The sequence below is a fragment of the Thamnophis sirtalis genome, unplaced genomic scaffold (assembly GCF_051295495.1).
Source record: "Thamnophis sirtalis isolate CommonGarterSnake01/CBP01778 unplaced genomic scaffold, rThaSir2_p1.2 scaffold_11, whole genome shotgun sequence".
In the NCBI taxonomy this organism is placed as follows: Eukaryota; Metazoa; Chordata; class Lepidosauria; order Squamata; family Natricidae; genus Thamnophis; species Thamnophis sirtalis.
The window spans coordinates 10,395,103-10,421,514 of record NW_028261391.1 but is presented as its reverse complement, the minus strand read 5'-3'; the positions used below and the strand labels follow the sequence as shown (position 1 = coordinate 10,421,514).

At 38.4% G+C, this 26,412-nt stretch overlaps 1 protein-coding gene across 1 annotated transcript in view; it reads right to left on the bottom strand.

Annotated features, from left to right (window-relative positions):
- The window catches only part of CCDC39 (coiled-coil domain 39 molecular ruler complex subunit), a 29,459-nt gene extending 4,012 nt beyond the window's left edge, over positions 1-25,447 (bottom strand). The window contains exons 1-18 of the mRNA XM_087725196.1: positions 25,241-25,447; positions 22,120-22,239; positions 20,687-20,833; positions 19,373-19,531; positions 17,823-17,915; positions 17,595-17,723; positions 17,156-17,347; positions 16,637-16,740; positions 14,704-14,836; positions 13,175-13,369; positions 11,690-11,854; positions 10,208-10,345; positions 9,684-9,892; positions 6,907-7,027; positions 6,200-6,359; positions 4,794-4,900; positions 2,298-2,438; positions 1,948-2,127 (exon numbers count right to left, since the gene is read on the bottom strand). Of these exons, the coding sequence (XP_087581322.1) occupies positions 1,948-2,127; positions 2,298-2,438; positions 4,794-4,900; positions 6,200-6,359; positions 6,907-7,027; positions 9,684-9,892; positions 10,208-10,345; positions 11,690-11,854; positions 13,175-13,369; positions 14,704-14,836; positions 16,637-16,740; positions 17,156-17,347; positions 17,595-17,723; positions 17,823-17,915; positions 19,373-19,531; positions 20,687-20,833; positions 22,120-22,239; positions 25,241-25,399 (2,652 nt within the window). The 5' untranslated portion in view covers positions 25,400-25,447. The remainder of the gene's footprint in view (positions 1-1,947; positions 2,128-2,297; positions 2,439-4,793; positions 4,901-6,199; positions 6,360-6,906; positions 7,028-9,683; positions 9,893-10,207; positions 10,346-11,689; positions 11,855-13,174; positions 13,370-14,703; positions 14,837-16,636; positions 16,741-17,155; positions 17,348-17,594; positions 17,724-17,822; positions 17,916-19,372; positions 19,532-20,686; positions 20,834-22,119; positions 22,240-25,240) is intronic.
- Between the last annotated feature and the right edge of the window lie 965 nt (positions 25,448-26,412).

The window sequence follows — 26,412 nt, the reverse complement described above, 5'->3', positions numbered from 1 at the left end:
TATAATCTTTATTGTCATTGTACTTAAATACAATGAAATTGGTTATAAATACTGAGTTATTCGAACTTCTGTACTACTCTTACCTTCATTTCTAACGACTCTACTAAATTTTGCTTCATCTTTACTATGCTATTTTAAATGAATAAGGTTTCAAATTGATTTGTCACCAGCCAGAATTGGGGGCATATCAGATATTGATGATAAGGCCAAGCTGCAATTATTGTAAAACGGAATCTCTTTTATTTCATAAATCAGCATTTCCCAATCTGATGGCCTATAAATATGTTGCGATTAAAAGTCCAAATTTTCCAGCCAGCACGAGGAGCCATGATGGCACAGTGGTTAGAATACAATACAGGGAGTCCTCAAGTTACGAATGTAATGGAGCTTGCCCATTCCATTCTTAACTTGAGGATTCGTGGGAGTGAATCTCATACCTTGAAAGGGATCACTCCATTCACCCACGCATTCGCTAATCGAATGTGATGCTTGTTAAGTGCACGCGAGGTATTTCAGGGTGGTGAAGGTCATGGGGGATAAGGGGCTAGTGATGGAATAGGCTAGAGCCAAGGTGGCGCAGTGGTTAAATGCAGCACTGCAGGCTACTGCTAGATCAGCAGGTCAGCGGTTCAAATCTCACCAGCTCAGGGTTGACTCAGCCTTCCATCCTTCCGAGGTGGGTAAAATGAGGACCCAGATTGTTGGGGGCAATATGCTGACTCTCTGTAAACCGCTTAGAGAGGCCTGAAGGCCTATGAAGCGGTATATAAGTCTACTGCTATTGCTACTGCTATTGCTATTACCTGCCTAAGACCACCCAAGGCCTCCCCTACCTACTGAAATATATGCTCCCCACAACTGCTTCCTCTGCCACGCGGTGTCATTTACCCTATAAAGATCTAGCAAGCAGTCTCCTCTCCAGCCTCTCAACCGCATGCACCCCTCCGATTCTCCAGGCCTCCACAGGCCTCGCCCAGCACATTGCCGGCTGAAATGGAGCTTTTGAGGGGCAGATCCGCCCCTCAGAAGCTTCATTTTGGCCGGCAACATGCAGGATGAATGTTGCAGAGCCACTGCGGTTGTTCATAAGGAGGAACAACTACTGTGGTGCTGCAAGATTTGTACTTTTGGGACTTGTTCGTAAACTCAAGGGGGTGCTTATCACGTAACTTTGAACGCTCGTAACCCGGGAAGTACCTTTATTGCAAGCTAACTCACTGCTCACTGCCAAGAGTTCCATTCTCAACCTTCCATCTTTCTCATGTCAATAAAATGAGGAGTCAGATTGTTAGGGACAATATGCTGATTTTGTAAACCGCTTAAGAGAGGTGTAAAGCACTATGAAGCGGTATATAAGTTTAAGTGCTATTACTATGATGAACACATTAGAGATGCTTATTAAAAATGATCCAGTGTGATATTCAGACACTGTTACTAAGGGACCAGCATATGCATTTTTACATTAAATTAAGATTTAGATTTTAGATTTAGATTTTTAGATTTGTTTATTTATAGGCCGCCCTTTTCCCTGAGGGGACTCAGGGCGGCTTACAATCAAAAAAGGAAGGGGAGTGTGGGACAATACGAAAAAAGAAATGTGCACAAAGTAAATTTGACAATAAAACTCAACATTCACTCAACATTCGGGAGGGGCGAAATAAGATTATCCCCAGGCCTGACGGGTTAGCCAGTTCTTGAGGGCTGTGCGGAAGGCCTGGACGGTGGTGAGGGTACGAATCTCCACGGGGAGATTGTTCCATAGTGTCGGAGCCGCAACAGAGAAGGCTCTCCTCCGAGTAGTCGCCAGTCGGCACTGACTGGCGGATGGAATACGGAGGAGGCCAACTCTATGCGATCTGATGGGACGCAGGGAGGTAATTGGCAGAAGGCGGTCTCTCAAATAGCCAGATCTCAAATTAAGATTGATTGAAACAACTAAAGTGATACCTGTTCAAAGTATTTTTGGAAGACTTTATGTAATTCTGGATGTGCTTCTGAAATATCAAGCAACATTTTATCTACGTATTTGCTGAAGTCCTTCAGTGTCCGAAGTTCAATGTCTTTTTCTTCTGGAGTTTGTAATTGAGTGTCCTGTTGTGTTCGGATTTCTCGGGTTAATCGGGAAACCTTTTTAAACATGCAAAAAAATATTTAAAGGAGAATATTCAATGTTAAAATACCAGTTAACCTTTATATTAACATGTTTTATTTTAGCTAACAACTGATCATATTTACCCTAACTAGGATTTTACTGAGTTCTAAATTGAACTGAATATATTATGGTAGTTTAAACTAACCTGTTTTGTGACTCTTTCTAATCTGGGCTTCTGATCATCTATTTCTCTGATTAATTTCAAAACACTTGCATGTTTATCTTTCATTTTTTCCTGGAGAAGGACCTCTTTTTTCCCAAGATTCTCAAGATTATTTTGCATAGTCTAGAAAAACAAATGTACATATAAGTTTAGAAACTTCTTTGAAACTATCACTATAGTGAATAATCACTATAACACAAAATAAATATGAATAAACACAATAGCTTGAGTATGCATTACCTCCTCTCTCTAGAAGATATAACCCAGAAACAAATAATAAAAACAACCACCTGCTATTTTTATTATTTGTAAGTGAAACTAAAAAAAAAATGCTTTCTTCATATATCAACTTTGAAAAGTTACTTTTGATGGACTATGTCCATACAATTAGTCTTTATGAACTGTTATAACAGTTCATTTAGTGACCGTTTGAAGTTACCGAAGCACTTAAAAAAGTGACATGATCGTTTTTCACAGGTACAGCCATTGCAACATCCCCATGGTCACATGATCAAAATTCAGGTGCTTGGCAACTGACTCATGACAGTGGCAGTGTCCCCTCTTCTAACGGTTCCACCACAAAACCGCAGAGGACAAAATCGCGGTCGACGAAAGCACGTATGTGACGTCATCACAGCGCAACGAAAAAGATCGAAAAATGTAAAAATAAAGCGAAAACCTTACCCTAACCCCCCCAAACCTAACCCTAAACCTAACCCTTAACCTAACCCTAAACCTAACCCTTAACCTAACGAAAAACCTAACGCTAACCCTTAACCTAACGCTAAACGTAACGCTAACGCTCTAAACCTAACCCTAACCCTTAACCTAACCCTAACCCTTAACCTAACCCTAACCCTTAACCTAACCCTAACCCTAAACCTAACCCTTACCTTTATGTGAATCAGCTTGCTGTAATTTAATTTTTATTTAAATTTTTCGATCTTTTTCGTCGCGTTGTGATGATGTCACATACGCGATTTCGTCGACCGCGCTTTCATGGAACACGGTTTTGACGGGTCACGCTTCTAACAAGAAAAGTCAATAGGGAAGTCGGGTTCAATTAACAACCATGTTACTAACTTGTTACTAACTCCAGGCAGAAGAACAACATCATGGCTTCAAAACCTAAGGGATTGTTTTGGACAAAACTCAGCAGCACTTTTTTAGGCAGCGGTTGACAAAAATAAGATTGCCAACATGATTGCCAATGCCCAATGTCAGCAATGGCACAAGAAGTAGTAGTTACTAACTTAACAACGGCAGTGATTCACTTAACCACTGTGGCAAGAAAGGTCATAAAATGGGGGTAAAACTCACTTAACAACTGTCTCACTTAGCAAAAGAAATTTTGGGCTCTGTTGTGGGTGTAAAATCAAGGACTACTTATATCTATTTAGGAATAAAAATGAATAAAATGCACACAAGTAACAGTATTTAGGCAGTTCTGGTGTGAGAGAAATCGTGACCCGTCAAAACCGCGGTCCACAAAAGCGCAATCGACGAAAGTGCGCATTTGACATCATCACAGCGCGACGAAAAAAATTTAAAATTGAAATAAAAATAAAATTAAAGCAAGCCGATTCACATAAAGGTAAGGGTTAGGGTTAGGGTTAGGTTAAGGGTTAGGGTTAGGTTTAGAGCGTTAGGGTTATGTTTAGCGTTACGTTAAAGGTTAGCGTTAGGTTTAGCGTTAGGTTAAGGGTTAGGTTTAGGGTTAGATTTAGGCTTAGGTTAAGGGTTAGGTTTAGGCTTAGGTTTGGGGGGGTTAGGGTAAGGTTTTCGCTTTATTTTTACATTTTTCGATCACAGCGCGATGTTTTCGTCGCGCTGTGATGACGTCAAATGCGCGCTTTCGTCGACCGCGATTTTGTCGTCCGCGGTTTTGTGGTGGAACCGAGAGAAATATATCATCTTTACACATTTGAGATGGCAGTTTACTGTCATATTTCCATAACAACTCATTCCCATGGCATGAGCTGTGGTGCCACAGTGGTTAAGTGCAGTACTGCAGGCTACTTGCTGACTGCTGTATGCCTGCAATTTGGCAGTTCGAACCTCACCAGGCGCAAGGTTGACTCAGCCTTCCGTCCTTCCGAGGTGGGTAAAATGAGGACCCAGACTGTTGGGGGCAAGAGGCTGACTCTGTAAACTGCTTAGAGAGGGCTATAAAAGCACTATGAAGTGGCATATAAGTGCTGTTGCTATTCCTGCAATTACTACTACTAAACATCCACCTAAAATATGCAACCTGCACGTGGATTTGGGGCTTAAATGTACCAGGCATGATGCAGATTTAAAAACCACGGATAGGAATGTTGAAAAACAGCCCTTTTGTGACACAAGTCCAGCACTTTCATGTTTGTGTGACATTATAACATACAAAGGTTTATGAGAATGTAGACAGACATGAATAGAGTGTTCTAAGGAAAAATAAATCTGGATCTGAAGAAAAGGGTCTTCCAGCCACCTCTTTACCTGAATATCCTCTTGAAGCTCCTTGATCTGCCTTCGCTTATATCGATATTTCTCGTCAGAAGCTCTCTTTTCTTCTTCCAGTTTTGTTTTCTCTTTATACTCATCACCTGTGAAGTATTACTGTATATTGAAGACACTATGTGGAGGCTACTTAGGTCTACTTTCTAATATAATGAACTGGATACAGTTAGCCTGCAATAACATTTCCAATATGGAATATGTTACACAAACGTGGATGATATATAATGCAATGAATTCAACGTCAATGGGTTTTTGAAGACATTTGAGCCACTACTTCATTTAGTTAGCTCAATATTGTTTAGATAAACTTTCAATTTAAAACAAAATCATTTTCTTTTTTTATGCTTGCGTTCTTTCCATATATTAATTATAATGATACATAATCATAGAGCCAGCAGAGGGAGCAAAAGCTAAAAGAAAATAGCTTTCCAGAACTACACTATTCTGAAGTTGTACTGTAGTATCGGGGCACTTTGAATAGAGAAGATTTGGTGTTTTAAATCATCTTTAAATACTTTCTGTCTTGTTCTAAGTGCAGAATTCGCTGTCCTTTGCTGTAATTTTTTTATTTATTTTGGCAATACATCATAATATGAAAATTTGCTACTCAACTCAAAAGAAAAAGCTGCCCAAAAGCTATTTGTATTTCAGTTCCCAGCTCCGCCTTAATAGGAATTTCATGGGCCATATTAAGTTAAATATTTTTGAAACCTTTACAATCAGCTTCTCCTTTCTCTGCAGTTGGTTTAACAGCTGCGGACTGGCAGGCACTACAGAGAGTGATTAATTCGGCACAAGAAACCATTGGTTGCCCCCTAACATGACTGGAAGACATCGCCAGGTCTCACTGTTTCAGCAGAGAGGCACAGGCGTCCATCCCGAGCTCTGTTTTCACTGGCAGAGTTGCAGGAGAAAACTGAGCTCATGAGGGACGCAGACAGCCCTCCCTAACTCTCATTTTCACTGGCAGAGGGTTGCAGAAGACCGTTGCAGGTGAAAAACGGAGGTTGGGAGCCCATTTTTGCTGGCAGAGTGCTTGGGTCACAAGCCCCCCTGACATGAGTGAGGTTGAGCTGGCCACGGCCACCCCAGCCCCCAAAGGTCAAACACAACCGTGATGCAACCTCAATGAAATTGAATCTGACACCCCTGCTCTACGAGATAAGCTATGCTTTTAAGAATGACTTGCCCAAAGCTAGCTACCAAGTCAGGAATCCCAGAATGCCCTTGGCTATCTCCTCCACCAAAACTGGCACTGTATCACAATAGTACTGTCTAATCTGGATCTTTTCTAATCCCCAATAACTACTATATTTGCATGTTCCGTACTCCTTCTCATCCTTCTTTGCTCTTATGCCTTGCACATAAAGCCATAACGTACTTACTTTTCTCTACAACTTGCTTGAATGAGTTCCTGTACTGACTGTTACAGTTGTTAAGTACATGCAGAGTATTTTCTAGGGCTATACATTCTTTCTCAGCTTTTTGGATCTTTGCATCCAAGGCATCTCCTTCACGCTGAAGGTCTTCCTTCTCTTGGGCAGCCTTGAAATAACGTAACCATGTACATTAAAAAGAAAAGCTGAAGTTACTCTGTGAGTAAATGCTTACATTCTAAGTCTGTAGTGACAACTTCAATGACAGCATCCAATCTCCTTATCTTCTGTTGGCCTCTTTTTCAAGTACCTTCATTTTCCAAGCATTATTTCTCTTTGCTCCACCTTGTAGATCAGGGGTCTTCAATCTTGGCAACTTTAAGACTTCAACTCCCAGAATTCCTCAGCCAGCAGTGGAGTTGAAATGCACAAGTCTTAAAATTGCTAACGTTGGAGACCCCTGTTCTAGATAGTCATATTTTGCAATCATATTTTTATAACTGGGATAAACCATGGAGTCCCTCCTACTAACTTTTGTTGTCAGAAAGATAATTCTTCACTTTAATTTTACCCCAACATGTCAGTAAGTAGGATCTCTTTATTTCATGGTTATAGTCAGCATCCCAATGATTACAAAAAATGTATAAATTTTTTATAATTTCTAAAAACACCAAGGTTTATCAATCTATCATATCGAATCTTAGTAAGAAGTTTACCTTTATAACATAATAAGCCTGACTTTGCTCTTCTCCTTCTGGAGGCATCATGACAATGGTAACAATTTCATATCTGCTCCTCAGTTTCTCGATTTTACTCAGTCGCTCGTGAAATTCTGAACTAATTGAAGGAGAAATTGAAAAATAAGTCAACTGGGATGTTTGACGGAAAAAAACAGTGTTTTACCTTTTTTATGAACTTACAAACTGCGTCAGCTGAGACTAAACAGTTCTCAATGCCTCTCAAACATGAGATGATTTTCCATTAAAAACTAGGCCTATTTGTCCCCTTTTCGTTTTTGTAAAAGAGAGACAGAACACGGTTAGCAGTGAAGCATGTAACTAAAATCTTTTCAATCAAATCTTTTAAAATCTTTGTAGTGAGCCTTCTTTTCATTTGATCTCATGTCCTTAAATTCTGGCTAAAACATGGAAGCCTATAAAACAAATTAGAGAACGGCAACTGGGAACACATAATAGTCCTTAATCTTGAATGTTATTAGAGGAAATCATCAAAATATTATTTGATAGTTCAACAGGACCCAACATGTAACATGGAGGGACAAGACATAATATATATGCTGCCTTTTCACAATACTGTGAGACCCAAATTTTATAAAAAGGAATTCCCAGGAAGACAGTTTTGGCTTCCAATATGACAGTTGATGAAGTCTAAAGCAGAGTGAATGATACAGCAATAATTAAGGTGCACTCCTAGTTCTCCCTGTTATTTCAAGGAAGAAACAAATGGTATTACATGGCAGATCCCTGCATCATGGGGAGTAACTATCTAGTGAATCTTACCCAAATATTTAAAGGTTGGCATTTCAGTCCTACAGCTGCAAAAGCTGCCCCCTGCTGATTATATCTTAATATTGCCACTGCTAGAAGAGAATGAGCAACAGCAGGAAACAACCTCAAATCAAATTATATGCAAGTGCCAATTAGTAACGTAATTATCAACGGAAAAACACAGAGTCTGCCCCTTTGGCGAAAGGGTAGGCTCCAGTCATACTAAATCACTCTAATTTCCTATTGCGTGGGTTGTGGATGGAGAAGGAGGGTGGGGAAAAGGCTGCCAGATCAGCTGGCTGAGTTGTTCATTTCCCGGTTGGGTTTAACCACCCGCTGCACACAGAGCCTTCTTTCTTGTTATTTAAAGTTGAAGAAAACGGGGCTTTTTAGACCCTAACTTGTGACTGGTAATTTACTGTCAAGTGTTTTAGATTCTTTTTTGTTATACGTTTAAGAGAATTCTGCAGGAGAGAATTTTGAGAGTTAAGCATCTGCTTCTGCCATGCCAGTAGTCCTTGACTTACAACAGTTAATTTAGTTCAAACCCCAGTCGAAGTTACAACAGTACTGAAAAAAGTGACTCACGGCCTTTTCCCACACTTTTGACTGTTGCAGCATCCCCATGGTCACTTATGATTGACATTCAGAACCAGCTTGACTACTGGTTCATATTTACGGCGATGGCCGTGTCCCCGGAGTCATGTGACCATCTTTTGCGACTTTCTGACAAGCAAAGTCAATGGGGAAGCCAGATTCACTTCATGATCGTGCTACTAACTTAATAACTGCAGGGATTCATCTTTTCTATCCTGCTCTATGGAGTGGAGAGTTGGTCTCTGACAGGAAACCACTTGAAGAAACTAGAAGCATTTCAAATGTGGATTTACAGACGGCTGTTACGTATAAGCTGGGTTGACAAAAATCATAAATGAGGTGGTGAAAGCCAAGGGAAATCATCAAAGCCATTAAAAAGTGAAAGTTAGAATATTTTGGACATGTGATGCAACAGCCAGAAAAATACAGCCATCCTTCACTTAATCCTCCAAGGAAAGATTGAAGGCAATCGAGGTCCAGGCAGAAGAAGAACATCATGGCTTCAAAATCTAAAAGATTGGTTTGGACAAAACTTTTTCATGCAGCTGTTGATAAAAATAGGATTGCCAACATGATTGCCAACGTCCGATGATGGATACGGCACAAGAAGAAGAAGAAGTGATTCACTTAACAACTGTGGCAAGAAAAAATGTAAAATGGGACTAACTTAACAAATTTCTCACTTGGCAACATAAATATTGGGCTCAAATGTGGTTGTTAAGTAAAGGACTACCTGCATTTCAATGTAAGGGAAAATAAATCTGAGGGACCACAAGAATGTTTTATGAAAAGATGAGTAAATGCAATTTCAAAAAAGTTTGTAGATGAAGAGCAAGCAAATCCTAGGTTAAGCCCACTCTCAACTAAGCCTTCAGTGGCAGACCTTTGACCAAATAGTAGCTGAGTTCAACATTTCATACTAACCTAGAAAGTGTTCCATTTAGCTTTCTCTTTTACCCAACTTCCATGCTTTGGACTTAGCGTGTTATTTTAATCAGACTTCTAGGGCCTATTCACTAAATTGCAGCAAGAAACTACAGCTTAGCTGATATGACACCCCTGAGAAATTAAGTGAGAGATCTTGTAACTTCTTTGAGGAAAACGTGGCATCATTAATGCAGTGAGAAAACAAAATGTACCGTCGGTTGTTCAGAATTATATGAATACTTGTGTTCACTCAACTATCGATAGGACTGAGTATTTTCTAACCATTAAGACAGGGACAAGTTGTTCTTCGGTGCAGTTTAAGAGGCTGTTGAAATGTTAGTTATTAGGAGATGCTCAAAGGCAGGATACATGACCTGGGCAATTCTTACGGAGTCTCTGAACACTAGATAACTCTCTTGAAAGCAGGCACTGCTTCTCCACTGCTTCGTGGAGTGATTTACCTCAGAGTCTGACGCTCTTGCTCAATGAGTCGTGTCTGCGTCTCAATCATTTCCTTATGAACTTTGATATCAGCCGTTCTCTCCTCCATTGCTGTTTTTAACTGCTGCTTCTGTTTCTCCAGGCAGAGCACTTTCTCTGCCTTGTTGTACAGCAAATCTCTTACCCGTTTTAGTTCCAGCTTTAAGAGGTTGTCTTCAATCATCAGATCCTTCCATTGAGAGAACAGAAAGAACATAGGCATTGTGAGTCCAGATGCAAGTCACAGCCTTCGGGTGATGACAGCATAACACACATGTTGTCATTTGCTCTACCCGACTCCCCCACAGATGCCCGGGCTTATAAAAATAGAACTTTTGTTTTGAAACCATCGAAAAGGATAAATGGCCACAAGTGCGACGCCGAAATATACAAATTAGTCTGACAGCACAAGACAAAACACTCATTTCAGACAGCGAAGGTGTTATGTATTAAGCACTTTTTTCCGAAACACTTATACTTAGCATTTGAAAAATAATAATCACACCTGCTTTTCTGCTCTGGCTTTTTTTAATAACTTGTCCGATTTATCTGTGAAAAGGTTTATCTCATCCAGTCTAGTATTCAAACCAACCATTTCTTCTCCAGTTTTATCGATGGCCAATTTGCTAAAATGGATTTCACTCTAGAAAGAAACAAATACAAAATCTCCTGTTAGTTTAAATCAAGAGTGTGTTAAACAAAAGTCATCCATGTTAACAGGCATGGTTTCCAATATCTCATCCTACTGTTTTTGTGTTAGGTTATACTAGACAATACGTGACCCACTGCGTCATCATTTGAGAGATCATTCTTTAACTAATGTTGGAATATTGGAATCTTCCTTCCCTCCCATCCTTCTTTCTTCCTCCACTTTCTTCCTTCTTTTTCCCTTCTTTCATTCCTTCCTTCTTTTTGTCATTCTTCCTTTCCTTCCTCCAGCCCTATTCCTTCCTACCTTCCCTTTCTCCTTCCGTTCCTTCCTTGCACTCTTCTCTCCCTCCCACCTTCTCCTTTTCCTTCACTCCCTTCCTCCCTCTCTCCCTTCTTGTTCCTTCCTCTCTGCCATTTCCTTTTCCTTTCCCTTCTTATTCCTTTCTCTTTGCCATTTCCTTTCCCTTCCCTTCCCCTCTCCTCTCCTTCCCATCCCCTCCCAGCAAGTAGGAAGTGGCAGCTGCTTGAGGTGGGAGGATGAGCGAGGGAATGCATGTCATGGTGAGATCTCAGAAGGATCTGTGGAAGATGCTCCATTTCTCCACTGACTTTCTCCCTATAAACCTTCCACAAGCAAAGGAAGATGACAAGGAAGATCAACAATCATATCAATTCCTTCTGGGTTCCCCATCAGTTTCTGAGAAGCTGTCAAGAAATAATGAAAATCGAGATCATGTGACCAGTTGATTGCAGCCACATGGCAATGGCAATACACAGCAGCAGTTAGGAGCATGGAAATAGCAATAGCACTTAGATTAATATACCACTTCACAGTGTTTTACAGCCCTTTCTAAGAGGTTTACAAAGTCAGCATATTGCCCCCAACAATCTGGGTCCTCATTGTACCCATCTCAGAAGGATGGAAGACTGAGTTAACCTTGAGCCAGTCAGGATCAAACTGCTGGCAGCCAGCAGTCAGCATAAGTAGCCTGCAGTACTGCATTCTAACCACTGCGCCACTACAACTCAATGGCAATAAACATTTCCAAATTTCATACCCTTAAGAATAATGGAGTCCCAGCATTCTGTAAGTTAGCCCTTTTATTGACCTTTTATTTCCTAATGCTGCAGTTTTTCACCCAATTGAAAGTTACAAACTATCAAACAGATATACAAGAGTTTTATTAGAATGTGGATTTGTTTTCATTCCGAACAGTTTAGTGGCATTTGCGGCATTTTCAGGGAAAACAGGACTAATGTAGATGATGAACAATTCTTTTAAGTATTACTGCAATGCCACAAAGCATCTTCTCATGGGGGAAAAAAATCATATTACCTGAAGTTTCTTCTCCTCTGCTTGTAAAGTATTGAATGCCTGTTTCTTTTCATCCATTCTCTTTATTAGGTTAGCAAGTTTGCCTTCTAAAATTTGCCTCTCATCTGTGTTAAGTTCCCCCTTCAAACGTGATAGCCGTCTGTCCACTTGCTGTATGTAAAAATCCTATTCAAAGATTTCAAGCAAGAAATTAGCAGAAAGGCTGACAAAATCCCTGGTGATTAATCTTCTAAAAATATAATGAAGCACTCCTCAATAGGGAGGCTTCTACATGAGTAGGTAGTCCTTGGGTTACGATGGCAATTGAGACTGGAATTGCTGTTGCTAGGTGATGACCATGGCAATTCTGTCAGACTTGGTTGCCATTATTAAGCAAGGATTATGAAGGTCATTAAGCGAAGACTTCATGTGAGTGCAACTTCCAACTTCCTGCAAGCCGGTCAGAAGTTGCAGTCACATGAAGTCTTGCTTTATGACCTGCATAATCTTCACTAAACAATGGCAACTGGGACTGCTGGAAGTGCCATTCTAAGCAACGTGGTCACGTGACAGGCAGGGAACTTTGGAAATTGCCATCATGTGACCACAAGACATAATAAAGCAGCAGAAAATCCTAAGACTGTCATAAGTCCCACCCATTTAGTGTCATGGCAAGTTTGAGCAGTTGAGAAATGAGTGGTCGTAATCCAAGGATCGCCCGTGATTTCAAAGTGGTATACATGATTTATACATAAACTAATAGCAAGATTTGGATACATTCCTTCAAAAATAATTTGAAGCAGTCAAGGTAAATTTTTGTAAGAACAGAAAAGATGAATATATCCAATTCTTATTTGTTATGATAACTATATGTGTAACTTCTCTGCAGGAGAAGTGATTACAAAAAGCTGGTTTGTGGATTGCACAACCCAATTTAAAACATATTGATTTGAAATTAATTGTAATTCCATTCCATGCAAATTGTTTCCTTTCCTACTGATACCGATTAAACTTTATTTCAGGTAAATAGAATTTTATGACTGAAACAGTAGAATAATAAATTTATTATTTCACAGTTCAACATACAACTTTAGGTTTATTTTACAGACATGAATATAAAAGATGCACAATTTATTCCACAGAGGATACACATAAATAAGGGACTGATTAAATAATCTCTCCTCCAGAATATCCTGCTGGTGCCATTTGCCACAGAGAAAAGGTTTATAATTAGAGAAGGAAAGGTCACCATGATGACCTTATCTAAACTTTTTTTTATCCTGCTTCCTAATCTTTCTTGTATCCCTTTTGGCACGATCTCCTTGGGATTCTATCAGTTCTAAACCAGTTGGATTAATTAGGAAAACAAAAACTGAAAGGCTTAATGGATTTTAAAGCTCTGATGGGTTTTTCCCCCCACTAATGCATATTGTTTGTGATTTACTGCGATCTTGCTATGAGATTAAATGAAATTCATATATCTGCAGGTATACACATCAACCTTACCTGGTTATACATAAGTTCCTGCTGGTTAAGGGCTTGTATATCCAGCCGCCGTAATCGGTTCTGCAGGTTTTTTTTCAGGCCACGGCGTCCTTCAATTAAAGATGTGATGCTCTTTTCATCATCCATAAGTGTTTGCAGCTCCTTTGTTTTCTTGAAATGTGCCTCTCTCAGTTGTAACGCCTGTGCCTCTTTCTCCTGAGGTTATTAGAATTACAATACATCAATGCATATAAATATTGTATACTTTTTTTTTTTCTAAATTTGGGGTTGTAAAGATTGAGTCAGACTTGAATCGAACAAAAGTTTTGCTTAGGCTATTTCACTATCTTGGCCAAATTCTATGGCCCTTTTAGAATATGGAGCTGTTCTGCTCTATTATTCCCTAATCCTCTTTCACTGTTATTTTTCTTTTTTATAGCAATAGCAGTAGACTTATATACCGCTTCATAGGCCTTTCAGGCCTCTCTAAGCGGTTTACAGAGAGTCAGCATATTGCCCCCAACAATCTGGGTCCTCATTTTACCCACCTCAGAAGGATGGAAGGCTGAGTCAACCCTGAGCCGGTGAGATTTGAACCGCTGACCTGCTGATCTAGCAGTAGCCTGCAGTGCTGCTTTTAACCACTGCAGTGCTGCTTTTAACCACTGCAGTGCTGCTTTTAACCACTGCGCCACCTTGGCTCTTTCCCTTCTATTTCAGATGAGCCACATCCCTTTAGGCTAACTCTTCCTACTTTCTGGCTGCTTCATTTTCTTGAAGGGCTACAATGCAAGCCAAACATCAAATCTACCTAATTTGCAAACCACATATGCCTTAAGAAAAGAAACAAATCCAGGTAGTCCTTGACTTACGACCACAATTGAGCTCGGTGAGCCATTTGTTAAGTGAATTTTGCCCCATTTTATTACCTTTCTTGCTACATTTGTTAAGTCAATCATTTCGGTTATTAATTTAGCAACAGGATTGTGAAGTGATTCTGGCTTCTCCATTGACTTTGCTTGTTAGAAGGTCGCAAAAGGTGTTCGCGCAACTTCGGGACACTGCAACTGTCATAACTATGAACCAGTTGCCCAATGCCTGAATTTTGATCATGTGATCATGGGGATGCTGCAACGGTCATAAGTGTGGGAAATGGTCATACGTAACTTTTTTAAAGTGTGTTGTAATTTTGAACAGTCACTAAACAAACTGTTGTTAGTCAAGGATTACCTATAGATAGCTAATGGACATTAAATAAATTGTGCATGTCTGCAGGTGAAGGATTAAAGCACATTCTACATTGTAAAGTACCACTTAGAGTAATTGAATTCCTATAAAAATATTGTTAGAACATCCTACATGTCACATGGTAGTAATAACAGATAGCAAAACCTATTAGCTTCATCTGTCTACACAGCCTGCAATATCTGGAGCTTCTGATTTCCCCACCTTGGCCAAATCAACTGAAAACTATTATTTAAATAATATTTTGCAGACTTAAAAAAAAAAAAAAAAACAGACTGCAGGAATCTTTGAAAGAGTGTTTTCACCTTCAAATTTCTTTCTTTCTCTTTTAGTACTTCTTCCATTTTGCATGCTTTTTCTTCTTCACTTAATGCTTGGAATGTCACAAATTTCAATTTATTTGCAAGAGTTTCATTCTGGTCCTTAAGCATGTTTAGCCTAAATGAAAATTGTATTACATATAAATGTGTTGAGTACTGTACAGAAATTAAAATTATTCATATAATTGTTAAAAATCATGTATCACTGAAAACTGTCCTGCTTATTAGGTGCAAGACAGTGGCTATTTTAAAAATAATTTTTAATGACAAAGCGATATTAAAATGTACCATTCCATTTTATAATGCACTAAAAAGTTTTTATTAAAAGAAATGTAATGGAAATCTGCTTGTGCCTGCAAGCCATATTAATATTGACTTGGGAAGGTGAATTAGATAATATTATTAATTTCAATTTATTACCACCTCTCCATTCCCAAGCTAGCTAATATTTAAGATTGTCAAAATATTCATGACTGGGAGAGACATGGGAACAAGGTCAGCCAATGAATAGGCATAGCAACTAAGTCAGCCAATGGGAGCTTAAACAGATCTGAGTCTGTGCAAAGAATTGAAACAGAAACTTAAGCAGTCTGCTGCTCTGATAAGTAAACAAGCAGTCTATCTGGGCTTGCTTGCTGAAATGAAACTAACAGCTTGTGTTTGCCTGTAACTCTCCTGCCTTGTGTTTACTTGGAAGAACCACCTGTTGGTATTGTACATTTATTCATCTATTCTTATGTATAGAAAGAAGTTAATGAATACAGCTGAATCGGTTATCTGTGTGTGCTTCTGGATTTGAATTTATGCAACAAACTCTGACAAAGATAGCTAATAAAAAAGTCCAATGATCTGAAAAGAGATAGCATCTAATTCAAATCAGCAGACAAAGTTACATCAAACCAACTCAAAGGCCTCTCTGCTCTGTGAGAGTGAGATTTTATGTTATGTGGTTTACCCATAGTATGCTGAAACTTGAAGCAGGCTACTAATATTATAATTTTTATTAACAAATTAATAAATCTGGTTCTCCTTTTTAATGGAAAAAAGTCGAGATGAAATATGGAAAGAAAACAGAAATTTATGCCAGAAGATATTGTCTAATGCTAGTAAAATTCTGTGAATGGGATAGGGTAAACGGCCAATCAAAACTCATCTGAAGCCATCCTAATTGGATATCTATCTATCCCTTAGATTTCTATTTAGTTCAAATACTGGCTAGATTCGTACACTACCTTTCACTAAAAAAAGGAGTCCTTGCAGATTTTACTCCACTAATCATTGCCAACTACCGGGGGGGGGGGGGTGTATGCTCATCTTGTTTCAAGACTATTGAGCCAGTGATGTCCGAAGGCATTCCCACGCCTTGAAGTTATGGAGTGCTGTTATCTACCCATAAATAAGTGATACTTATTTATCTAGTCACATTTGCATGGTTTTAAAATAGGTTGGCAAGAGTTGGGGCAAGGACAAGAGCTCACCCTATTGTGTGGTGTTCTGGACTCAAACCTGGGGTGTCGGCTTTCCAGCTAACATCTTAACTGCTGAACTACATGCCTCTCAACTTTTAACTAAGCCAGTTAAAATGAAATGGTGCATTATATACCGTAGTATAACAGGCTAAATTTAGTCGGATTTAGCTTATTGTGCTATGTAAATCCAACTTGTTAAATATTTTATGGTTAAATATACTGTGTTAAGGCCAAAATGGACTAACAAGTCAAATTAAATGTGTTATGTGACTGTAGCTGTTAAGTTATCTCTTAAATTTAAGAAGTTTCAAGCACATAGCCAGATAGTTAGCTTTGTAAATTAGGAACCAAACGAAATTTCTCATTTAGTAGATGGCAACCAACCTACCTAATGCAGCATCGTTCAATATTTGTTTCAGGATTTTTTAAAGTATTTAATTAATACATACCTTAAATTTTTTTCCTGGATTTCTTTCTTAAGGTTGGCTACATGGGTTCTCATTGATTCTAATTCAGAAGCTGTCCCATCCACAGTAGCTTTCAGTGTATCCAACTAAACAATTAAAGAAGTGAAGTTATAAGGAACATTTGTGTTGTTCATACAGAACAATGCTGTTTGTCCTTTTGGGGAATACAGATATTTTATTTTTTTAAATATTTTAATAATTTTGCAGTTTAATAATTGGATGTTTGAAAAAAAATAATATTTTGGGAACATAAACATTTTCTTTAATTTTACCATGCATCCATGTCTTTAGCGCATTGTCATCCAACACTTTTGTGTGAATGCGAAATAAGCAAACAATCCTTACATTAATTTTATTCAAATTCTATTCTTATTCCTATTCTAAGAGGTTCCGTTTCTCCCACTGTAATCAGAATTAGTACTAACAAAATGTTTACATATAGAGTCTGACCTAAGAGATAATAAAGACTGTTATTCATATATCAATTTATGCTTAAATTACCTCATTTTGAAGTGCATCTCTATTATTTTCCTCTGTCTGGTATTCTAATCTCAGTTTGGCAGCTTGTCGATCAGCAATGGAAATTCTCTTCTCATACTCTGCGTTGTTCCCGCTCTCATTCGCCAAAAATTGGACTTTGTCTTTAAGCACGCTTTCCTTTGCACGGATTGCTCTTCTTGCCTGTGCTAAAAGCTATCGACAGAACATGAAAGAATGAATACGCAATAAACCAAATAACTTCAAACATTCTAAATAAAGTTAGAAAAGCAGCCCTGTCTTTTTTCTGGTGCTCTCACCAAATGTGCACTATAAAATAAATTGTGTCACAAAAGAAAGCAGTTATCAAAAATTATATACATATGCATAAACCAATAGGAAGGTTCATTAGGTCAGATGATATTCCATAATCCATTAACACAATCCAAGGGGAAAAAATTACCAAGGCACAGCTATCTATTTCTTGATCCCGTTTCTGCATCTGTTCTATAGTGTTTTCCCACTGTCGGATAAGGTCTTGTCTTTCTTGGTGAACTCGGCGGAAGTCGTCGGCTGTTTTGTCCAATTCAATCTGAAAGAGAATGGTATCAGTTAGCAAAATATTTTACTTATAAGCAACCCTTAAAATGTTGCATTAACATTAATTTTCTAAATTTGTTTGTGAACAAACCTGAGCAGCTAAAGTTTCTGTAAGTTCATTGTCAAGAATCCTGCGTTTATTATTAGAATTAACTGTCAGCATTTCGATTTGTAGACTCAGTTTCTGAAAATAAAGAATAATCAATCTTATTCTTTTAAATAGTAACTCCAAAAACAAAATACAGCTAGGAACCATTAAGCATTACCAACTGTTATATTGCCCAAAAGAAGGCCATTATGGAATCCTATGGGTTCAAGAAATCTCAAAGAAACAGTGACACAGACTCTTTACAAAATAGTAAATAAGACATTTAAAACAAAAATGGCACAGATAACTAGCCCGGGGGGGGGGGGGGACCAAGTGAAAAGAAAAGAGGGATTCAGTTATGCTTACTTTCAAAAAAAATTCCAGGGCTCTTCCAAATACCAGTAGGGTGAGGGTGGTTCAAATCTAAGGGGTTACCTCTAGAGCAGGAGTACCCAACCAGGGATGTGAGTCAATATTCCAAGGGGTGCAAAAACTTGGGTTTTGAAGTTTCAAAATTATAGTGTATATGCATAATTATATGCATATAATTATTTGCTTTTGTAAGGGATGCGAGAATATATCAAGCGTTCTAGGGGTGTAGGGTATAGAAAAGGTTGGGGACCCCTGCTCTAGAGAGAGGTACTGCTAGAGAGAAGTGCTGCTTATAGGGTCATGTGTGATGGCAATGTTTAATTGAAGGAACCTGGAACATGCCAACCATGCCAGACTGAATCAGGCAGCAGATACTATGGGAAACAGGTAGTTCCTCAAGTAACCAGGCCCTATGCCATAGCAACTATTTTAATTCCTTATTTGAACTTTATTAGATATTGTTTTAAATAGAGAGCTATGAGGGAAATGAACTATTCCAACCAATTTACTCAACACTTATGTTTTATATTATTACATATATCACAACACTTACATATATTACAACATTTATTGTTTTATATTATGTATGGTAAAAATATTTCCAACAGTTATTGTGCTTCATTTCATGTTGTCTGGATCATCTGTTGCAACAGTAGGCAATTTCTAATTTACACATATTATGTCTGCAAAAACTATGGCTTCTGAAGCTATCAATATATTAGCCTGTATTTCCCACCAACCTTGCAATTAGATGAGAATTAAGAAATGAACTGCAAATTCCGTGCTGATCTAGTCCCATACCGCCAGCTATATATTTGGAAGGTGAAAACTAAATTGTTGTTTGTTTCTGATAATTGCAGTAGGAAATCACGGATCTGGAGACAGGTTATCGGTGGGTGCCTTGTTGAGCCTTGTTACTTTGATATTGTTTCTGCTGAAAATAGTGATCCTGGGCTGAATCACCTTAATACTGGGAGAGGAATTCTGCTAAGGATCCTTGGTTCCCATAATGGAAATAATCTATAATCATGGGAGAACCCTTACAGTTTCCCTTTATCTCCCAGTTCATTTAAGATATCCACACATCTCCCCTACCTGTTGCTATTATACAATAGATTCTCCATCAAAATAAAATTAGAATGGCATATTTTATAACTTGATGTGAAATATAAAGTACATACTCGTAATTTTCCATCATCTTGCTGTGCATATTTCTGGATTGTAAGTGCATCATTGTCTTTATGAGCAGACTCTTCCAACCAAGCTTCTAAAGCTTGCTGGTCCCAGTTCATTTGACACCTTAAGTCTTCCAATTTCTGACTCAGCTTGAAAACATTATTCTAATATTGATGGGGAAAAGAAAAGAATGTATAAGGTGAAGGGAATATTCATACTGTTATTAAATCAATAAACCTGTTATACTCTTACAAATTTATGTGTGATATGTGGTAAAAAAAACCCTGCAGCTTACATAATGGCAGAATTAAATGTGTATCTTACAGTTCTCTATTTGTCACCAAGTAATTTAAAAACTTGGTTAACTTAGTCTGAACACAGCCACATTTACATGTTATATAAATAATTAATTTTTGTTTATTAAATATAAATATGTGTGAATAATTTATTTTTCAGTATTTAACTGTGATGTTAAACAAAAAGGTATATATAGCAACTTAAATAAAGTACTTAAAATGCAACACATTCTAACTGGAAACACTGGAACTCCAGAATGATTTGTTCTTCCGGGTTCCCTGAACTTGCCATTCCAGTAGTGATCAAGACATTATTCCAAAATCACACACTACAATTCACATGATCTGGAATATTCCAAAGTTTTCTAGAATTTTTAGAACTCCCAACCTTATTTTATACTTCTCAAATGAAGGATTAAATACTGATATAAAGAAGGATTTCTATAGATTAAGGTAATCAGATATATCAGTAATTGAGGTCATTTTCCTGAGGAAAACCTTAGAATTGGGAAAGCAATAAGAAAAAAAAATACTTAAATCCAGCTTCCCCAGACTGGAACCTTGTAGACATGTTAAGACTACAAACCCCATGATTCTCTACAGTAGGTGTGGATATGTAGTTCACTCAAGAGGCATCCTGTTGGGTAAGAATTTGAATCCTGCCTTTGCCTAAAGATTCTTTGATTCAATTATTTTTCTTTCTTGTAAACTACAATTCCATGACCTAAAATATATTTTGCACTAGCTTCCAAATTCAATTCCTGGCATCTCCAATTAAAAAAGAACAGATAACATATGGACAATTAAAATAAGACTGCTAGACCAAGATAAAATTATGAGTCAGTTTTCCATCTTCTATTGAACCAGAGGTACATCCTGAAATGACTGCTCCAAAAACCACTAATAAATGCACTCTTATTTTGTTTTCTTTACAGTATTGCATGTGACGAGTAAGAGTTGGGGGAGGGGGGGAGTCTTTGACAAGGTATTTTTCAGATGCACAATGAAATATTTGAAACGTACTTCCTGACTATTTTTCTTCTCTCTTAATGAAACCAAATCATTTTCCAGCTTTTGAATCTCAGTCTTCAGGCGGCCCACTTCTCTCTCTGCAACAGCTTTAAAATGTTGCTCAGTTTCTATTTCATTCTGCCTGGCTCTGAAAAGACCCTTAAAAAACAAGGTTATTCATTACTTCAGCAGTTTAGTGAGCAATTATTTGTAAACCACTTTTAAAGTTTCATTCTCTTGTTTAGGTATTAGACATTTTAAAAAGGATGTAAAATTTAAAACAAAATACCCAAGGAATGTTGTCGTATAATTGTAATAAGCCCCTTAATTGGTATTTATATAAACATATGCATCTTCTATAAGAAGAGATCAGCACCAACTCTCTCAGATCAGTTTTCAATTCTTGGAACACAAAAAATTGAGATGTAATTTTCCATCCATTGTTGTAGCTTTCTCTAGCCCAGAATGGAAGAAAAATAGGATTAATTATATTCATGTAAGTTTACAGCCAAGAAGCAAGATTCAAATGAACATTTTAATGATTTTAATGGATTTAAGAATTAGCAGGTAATTTATGTGTTCTTTCCATCTGCATATAGAAATGAAATTTTCTAATTGGCATAGTTTTAATATTTTAAATGATTTTCTATTTATCTTATTGCGATTTGTAAGCTGCCCAGTCACCTTATAGAAAGTTGGGCAGCATGTACATTTAATAAATAAAAAAACATATTGCCATATGCCAATGAATGTTGCCATGAAGCAACATTCATTTCCCATACAAATTCACACAGGCGTTATCTATCTAGAACTAACACAAATCTAAAGTCCTTTTTGTTTTATGGGCTATCATCTTATAAATATTTAAAATTAATTATACATATAGAAAAATATATACTCTGTTCATAACTTTACTGTTAAATAATATGAAGCAGAAATGAATCTATAGATTTTATAAATACAAATAAGGAATATTTCCAGTATTTAAATATAAATGCAAAATAAAGACCTAACAAGTGCCTTTATAAAGAGGAAGAAATATAACTCCTATTGATTTGGGATAGTGAAGTTCCATTTTAAAAGGCTTAAGTCACTATCACTATGTGACTAATTTCAAATAGTTATGCATAAGATTACAACTTCATACACCAACTCAGCATATTTGCTTTAAATCATATTGCATGCACTAAAATTATCATGTAGTAATTCTGCTTAGAACTACTCATTAAGTTGTGCAATGCAATAAACTTACTGAAATTAAACAGATCTATGTCTAGTCATTATTTGGGTGAGAAATTGATTCAGACTTTTATGTATGTTTCCAAATTCCATGACAGAAAGTTGGATCAATAATACTTATGGCAAAAATCATAGGCTTACAATAGAATAAATGCATATAAAATTATGCTGTACAGTATAGGTGATCAAAGTCTATAATCACTTACTTGTGTCAAACCAAACTCCTGTTTGACATTTTTCAAGTGTGAGGACATTGCTGTAATACGGTCTTCATAGTCTGACAACTGATTTTGCAAATTTGCCTTTTCGCTTTGCAACTTTTGCAACTGTAAAACAAAGATCAAAATATTTAATGTTACAAATTATCAGAAAATAGAAACACACAAACAGGACTATGGTGGACTGGAAATATTCTTGTTTTGCAAAGATAAACCTCTACAGGGATTAATTGGAAGAAAATTAATATTTTTCCCGTACTTTTTGATTATTTTTAAACAAATTTCTCAACCAAATTCAAACAATTCAAATAGGTTAACAACATTGATAAAAACATATTCCTACATTGTGTAAAAATGTAATCTAAAATGTTAAAATGTACAGTCAAACTAACAGTAAAAATTTAAAAAAGCACAACAGAACTAACAGATAATTAAAAGGTTTGAGGAAAATATATTTACAACTCCACTGTGGGACAATAAAGACAGCATCAAGTGTGTCTCCATTAGAATGATGTTACTAAGTCAAAGGGCTGCCACTTTAAAAACCTACTCCTGGAAAATCTCAATCTGTACCCTAAGCAATAATTTTATTTAGATACACTCCCCATGGTATAAGGCATCCCATTTTATTGGGCTATATATAACCTGTAGATATACACCCCTAGATAGTCCAAGAATATACCCTCGGAAAAGGTACCTGGGATGATCTCACCGCAATCACATCAGAAACAGTTAAATTGTTAGCTTCCTTAGATACTGAATTATAACATCTATCTCGTTGCAATTCTATGGTTCCATATTATGGTGATTTTTAATGGTTTTATCTTCATTTAATGATGGATTCAGTGTCCAGGCATCACAGGATTCATTCCAAAATGCCTCTCTCCCTTCAGAGGGTTTATTCTTTTTATACAGTTTTACAAGCAAAGCAATGAGCATATAGCAACAGCATTGTGATTTGCTTATTTTCCTGGTCAACCTCTAAGAACATCCCACCCAGCATAAAATCTCACATCACTCAATAGTTCCTGGTAGTGCCTGGTTCTACTAATTAGGTGAGCTCATAGACAGTTGAGGTAATCAGTTACTAAGATATGGCAGTGTGCTGCGCATGCCTGTATGTAGCCTTTGTAGAACCTCTACAATTTAATATATCTCATTATATTATATTATTATATTATATTATATTATATTATATTATATTATATTATATTATATTATATTATATTATATTATATTATATTATATTATATTATATTATATTATTATATTATATTATATTATATTATATTATATTATATTATATTAATTATATTATATTATATTATTACATTATATTATATATTATTATATTATATTCACACATACACACTTTATTTAAACCAAATATGTGTATCAGTGACCTCTGTATATGCCATACCCTAAATAAATAAAAATATACCCAGACAGGTATACATCATGGAGACATACACAGACATATTAAACAAAATGGACCATGTTCTAAATCAGTACACTGAGTCCAAATTGTGTTGATGTCAAACCAGAGGAAAGTCGAGTTTGCCCCGAGTCTGGATTAGTGAACGGGAAAGTGAGGAAGCCTTCCGCCACCAGTCCTATCAAGATGGGGCAGAAACTGGGCAAGTGCATACAATGAATACATTGAATGTTAATGTTATATAACCAACGATGTCAAATCACAGCCACTGTGACTCTTTTAAACTGACCTTAGCCTTCCTATGCATGAAGTTCTTCCCCAAGAACCTTGAGGATCATCATGTACCTGGGTAGTACATGTGCACATCAGCGCGGCCTTTTGTAATTCACCACTGGAAATTTTTTCTCAATGTGCAATTTATTATTAATGCACGGGCAAACGATACAAACTCAAGGTAAACCACTCCAAACTCGATTGCAGAAAATACGACTTCAGCAACAGAGTGGTCAACGCCTGGAATGCTCTACCTGACTACAGGTTATTACAGCCTCCACACCAGGGGTGGGTTTCAACCGGTTCGCGGCGGTCCCTGCGAACCGGTTGGTCGCCGAACCCAGAAGTAAGTAACTTCCGGGAACGGCGAAGGGCGCGCCCGCGCTCCCGCAGTCCTTACCCGGTTTTGACGAGTTCTGCGCTTCCACGCATGTGCAGGACGCATACAGCGCCTGCGCGATAGTCCAGGAGCAGCTGGAGCGTCACGCAGACGCTAGTACGCATGCGTGCACCGCGCGCGTGCACGAGGACGCCGCCGGCCCCGTTCCAACCGAACCGGTTGGAACGGGGCGAGAAACCCACCCCTGCTCCACACTCACATAGCTTCAATCTTAAACTGTCTACCATCGACCTCAACCCATTCCTACGAGGTCTGTAAGGGGACGTGCATAAGCGCACCAGCTTGCCTACCGTCCCTGTCCTACTGTCCCCATTTATTTGTACTCATTTCTTTCCTTCCTGTCCATGTTTATACTTATACCTGTTATCTTGTACATGTTTGACAGACTAAAACTAAATACAAATGTTGATTACAAATGCATGTGCCACCCAACTCCGGTTCTTCTGCCCAGGTGATGATGATAATGATTAGAGCTGGTTGGAAGGAGAGAGGACCCCAGAGGACCTAACAAGAAGTGGAAAGCAAAGCAGGGGCGATAAGGATATCTTCTCCATGGATATCCTGAGTGGCAGGGAAGAAATGCCAGCTGCAGCATTCACTCAGGCAAATTTGTTCGGGCAAATTCACAGCCAAGCAACTTCCCTGGAGATACACAAAAGGCAGATAATAATACCCTCGTTCTCGGGCAGAAATATAAATGAAGGCGGCGGACTTTGCCTCATCGCCTTAGTCCAGTGTTTCTCAACCTTGGCCACTTGAAGATGTCCGGACTTCAACTCCCAGCATAGCTGGCTGGGGAATTCTGGGAGTTGAAGTCCGGACATCTTCAAGTGGCCAAGGTTGAGAAACACTGCCTTAGTCATCTTGAGACGAGCCAGGCTGTTGGGGGGGGGGGGGTGTTGTTGGTCTTCTTTTTGTCGTCTTCTGCAGCCTCCATTGCCGGACCCTGCAAGGAAATAAAGCGTGCCTTGAACCCCCTGCCCCCCCCCCCGGTCCCTTGCCTCTTCCTCCAGCCACTTGTTTTCTTCGTTAGCCACGGGAATGGCGAACCCATCTTCCCAGTCGATTTCGGCCAGCACCAAAGCGGCCGAACCGATGATGGGGGTCCCGGTCCCGCTCCCTTCGCCGCCGCCATCCCTTCCGCGCCCTTCATTGCTCATGGTGCCCCTGCTTCAAGTTGGCCGCGGCGGCCGCCTCGCCGCCGTTGGTTGCCTTAGCAACAGCCGGGATGCGTTGCCTCGGCAACCCCCGCGCGCGGAGCTTCGAGTTCCGGTCCTTCCTACCCCACCCCCAATCCCACTCGGCTGGCTCGCGCGCTTCCCTCCCTCCTCCCTTTTCAAGGCTCTTCGCTGGTTGCAGCCGCTGTCACTCAGCGATGGGATTGTCGAGGTTGATGGGAATTGTAGTGCTCGGGCTCGACAGGTGGCAGCCAGCTCCAGGTCAATTTTGTCTGAGCTAGAGGCGACAGGGCTGTAGGTTAAGGGAAATCCAGCTATGAGACCACCAGGAAATGCCAGGGAATTACCAAAAAAAAAAAACCCTACTCAAAAGAAGACAATGAGCAACCAGTTATATGGGGCTTCAAAAGTAATTTGGAAAAGAATCTTGTTGAATAAATAGAATGGAATAGAATGGAATAGAATGGAATAGAATAGAATAGAATAGAATAGAATAGAATTCTTTACTGGCCAAGTGTGATTGGACACACAAGCAATTTGTCTTTAGTGCATATGCTCTCAGTGTACATAAGGAGAATAAAATACATTCATCAAGAATAAAAAGATACAACACTTAGTGATAGTCAAAGTTACTAATAAATGATCAAATTGTACTAGAAAACAAATAAAAACAATGTAAATTGAAAAACACAAGCAGCATGGTTATAGTCATGAGTGGGGAGAGAGATACTAGGAAGGAAGAGAAGAAGAATAGTAATACATTCTTGGTAAATTATTGACAGCTTTGTGGGAATTAGTTGTTAAGCAGAGTGATGGCATTCGGTGGGGGGGTGGGGACTGTCCTTGTGTCTAGTTGTTCTGGTGTGCAGTGCCCCATAGTGTCGTTTTGAGGGTAGAAGTTGAAACAATTTATGTCCAGGATGTGAAGGGTAATATCTGAACAACTTGGCACTGGATTTTGGAAACAACCTCTGAATCTTAGATCTTCGCAAGCT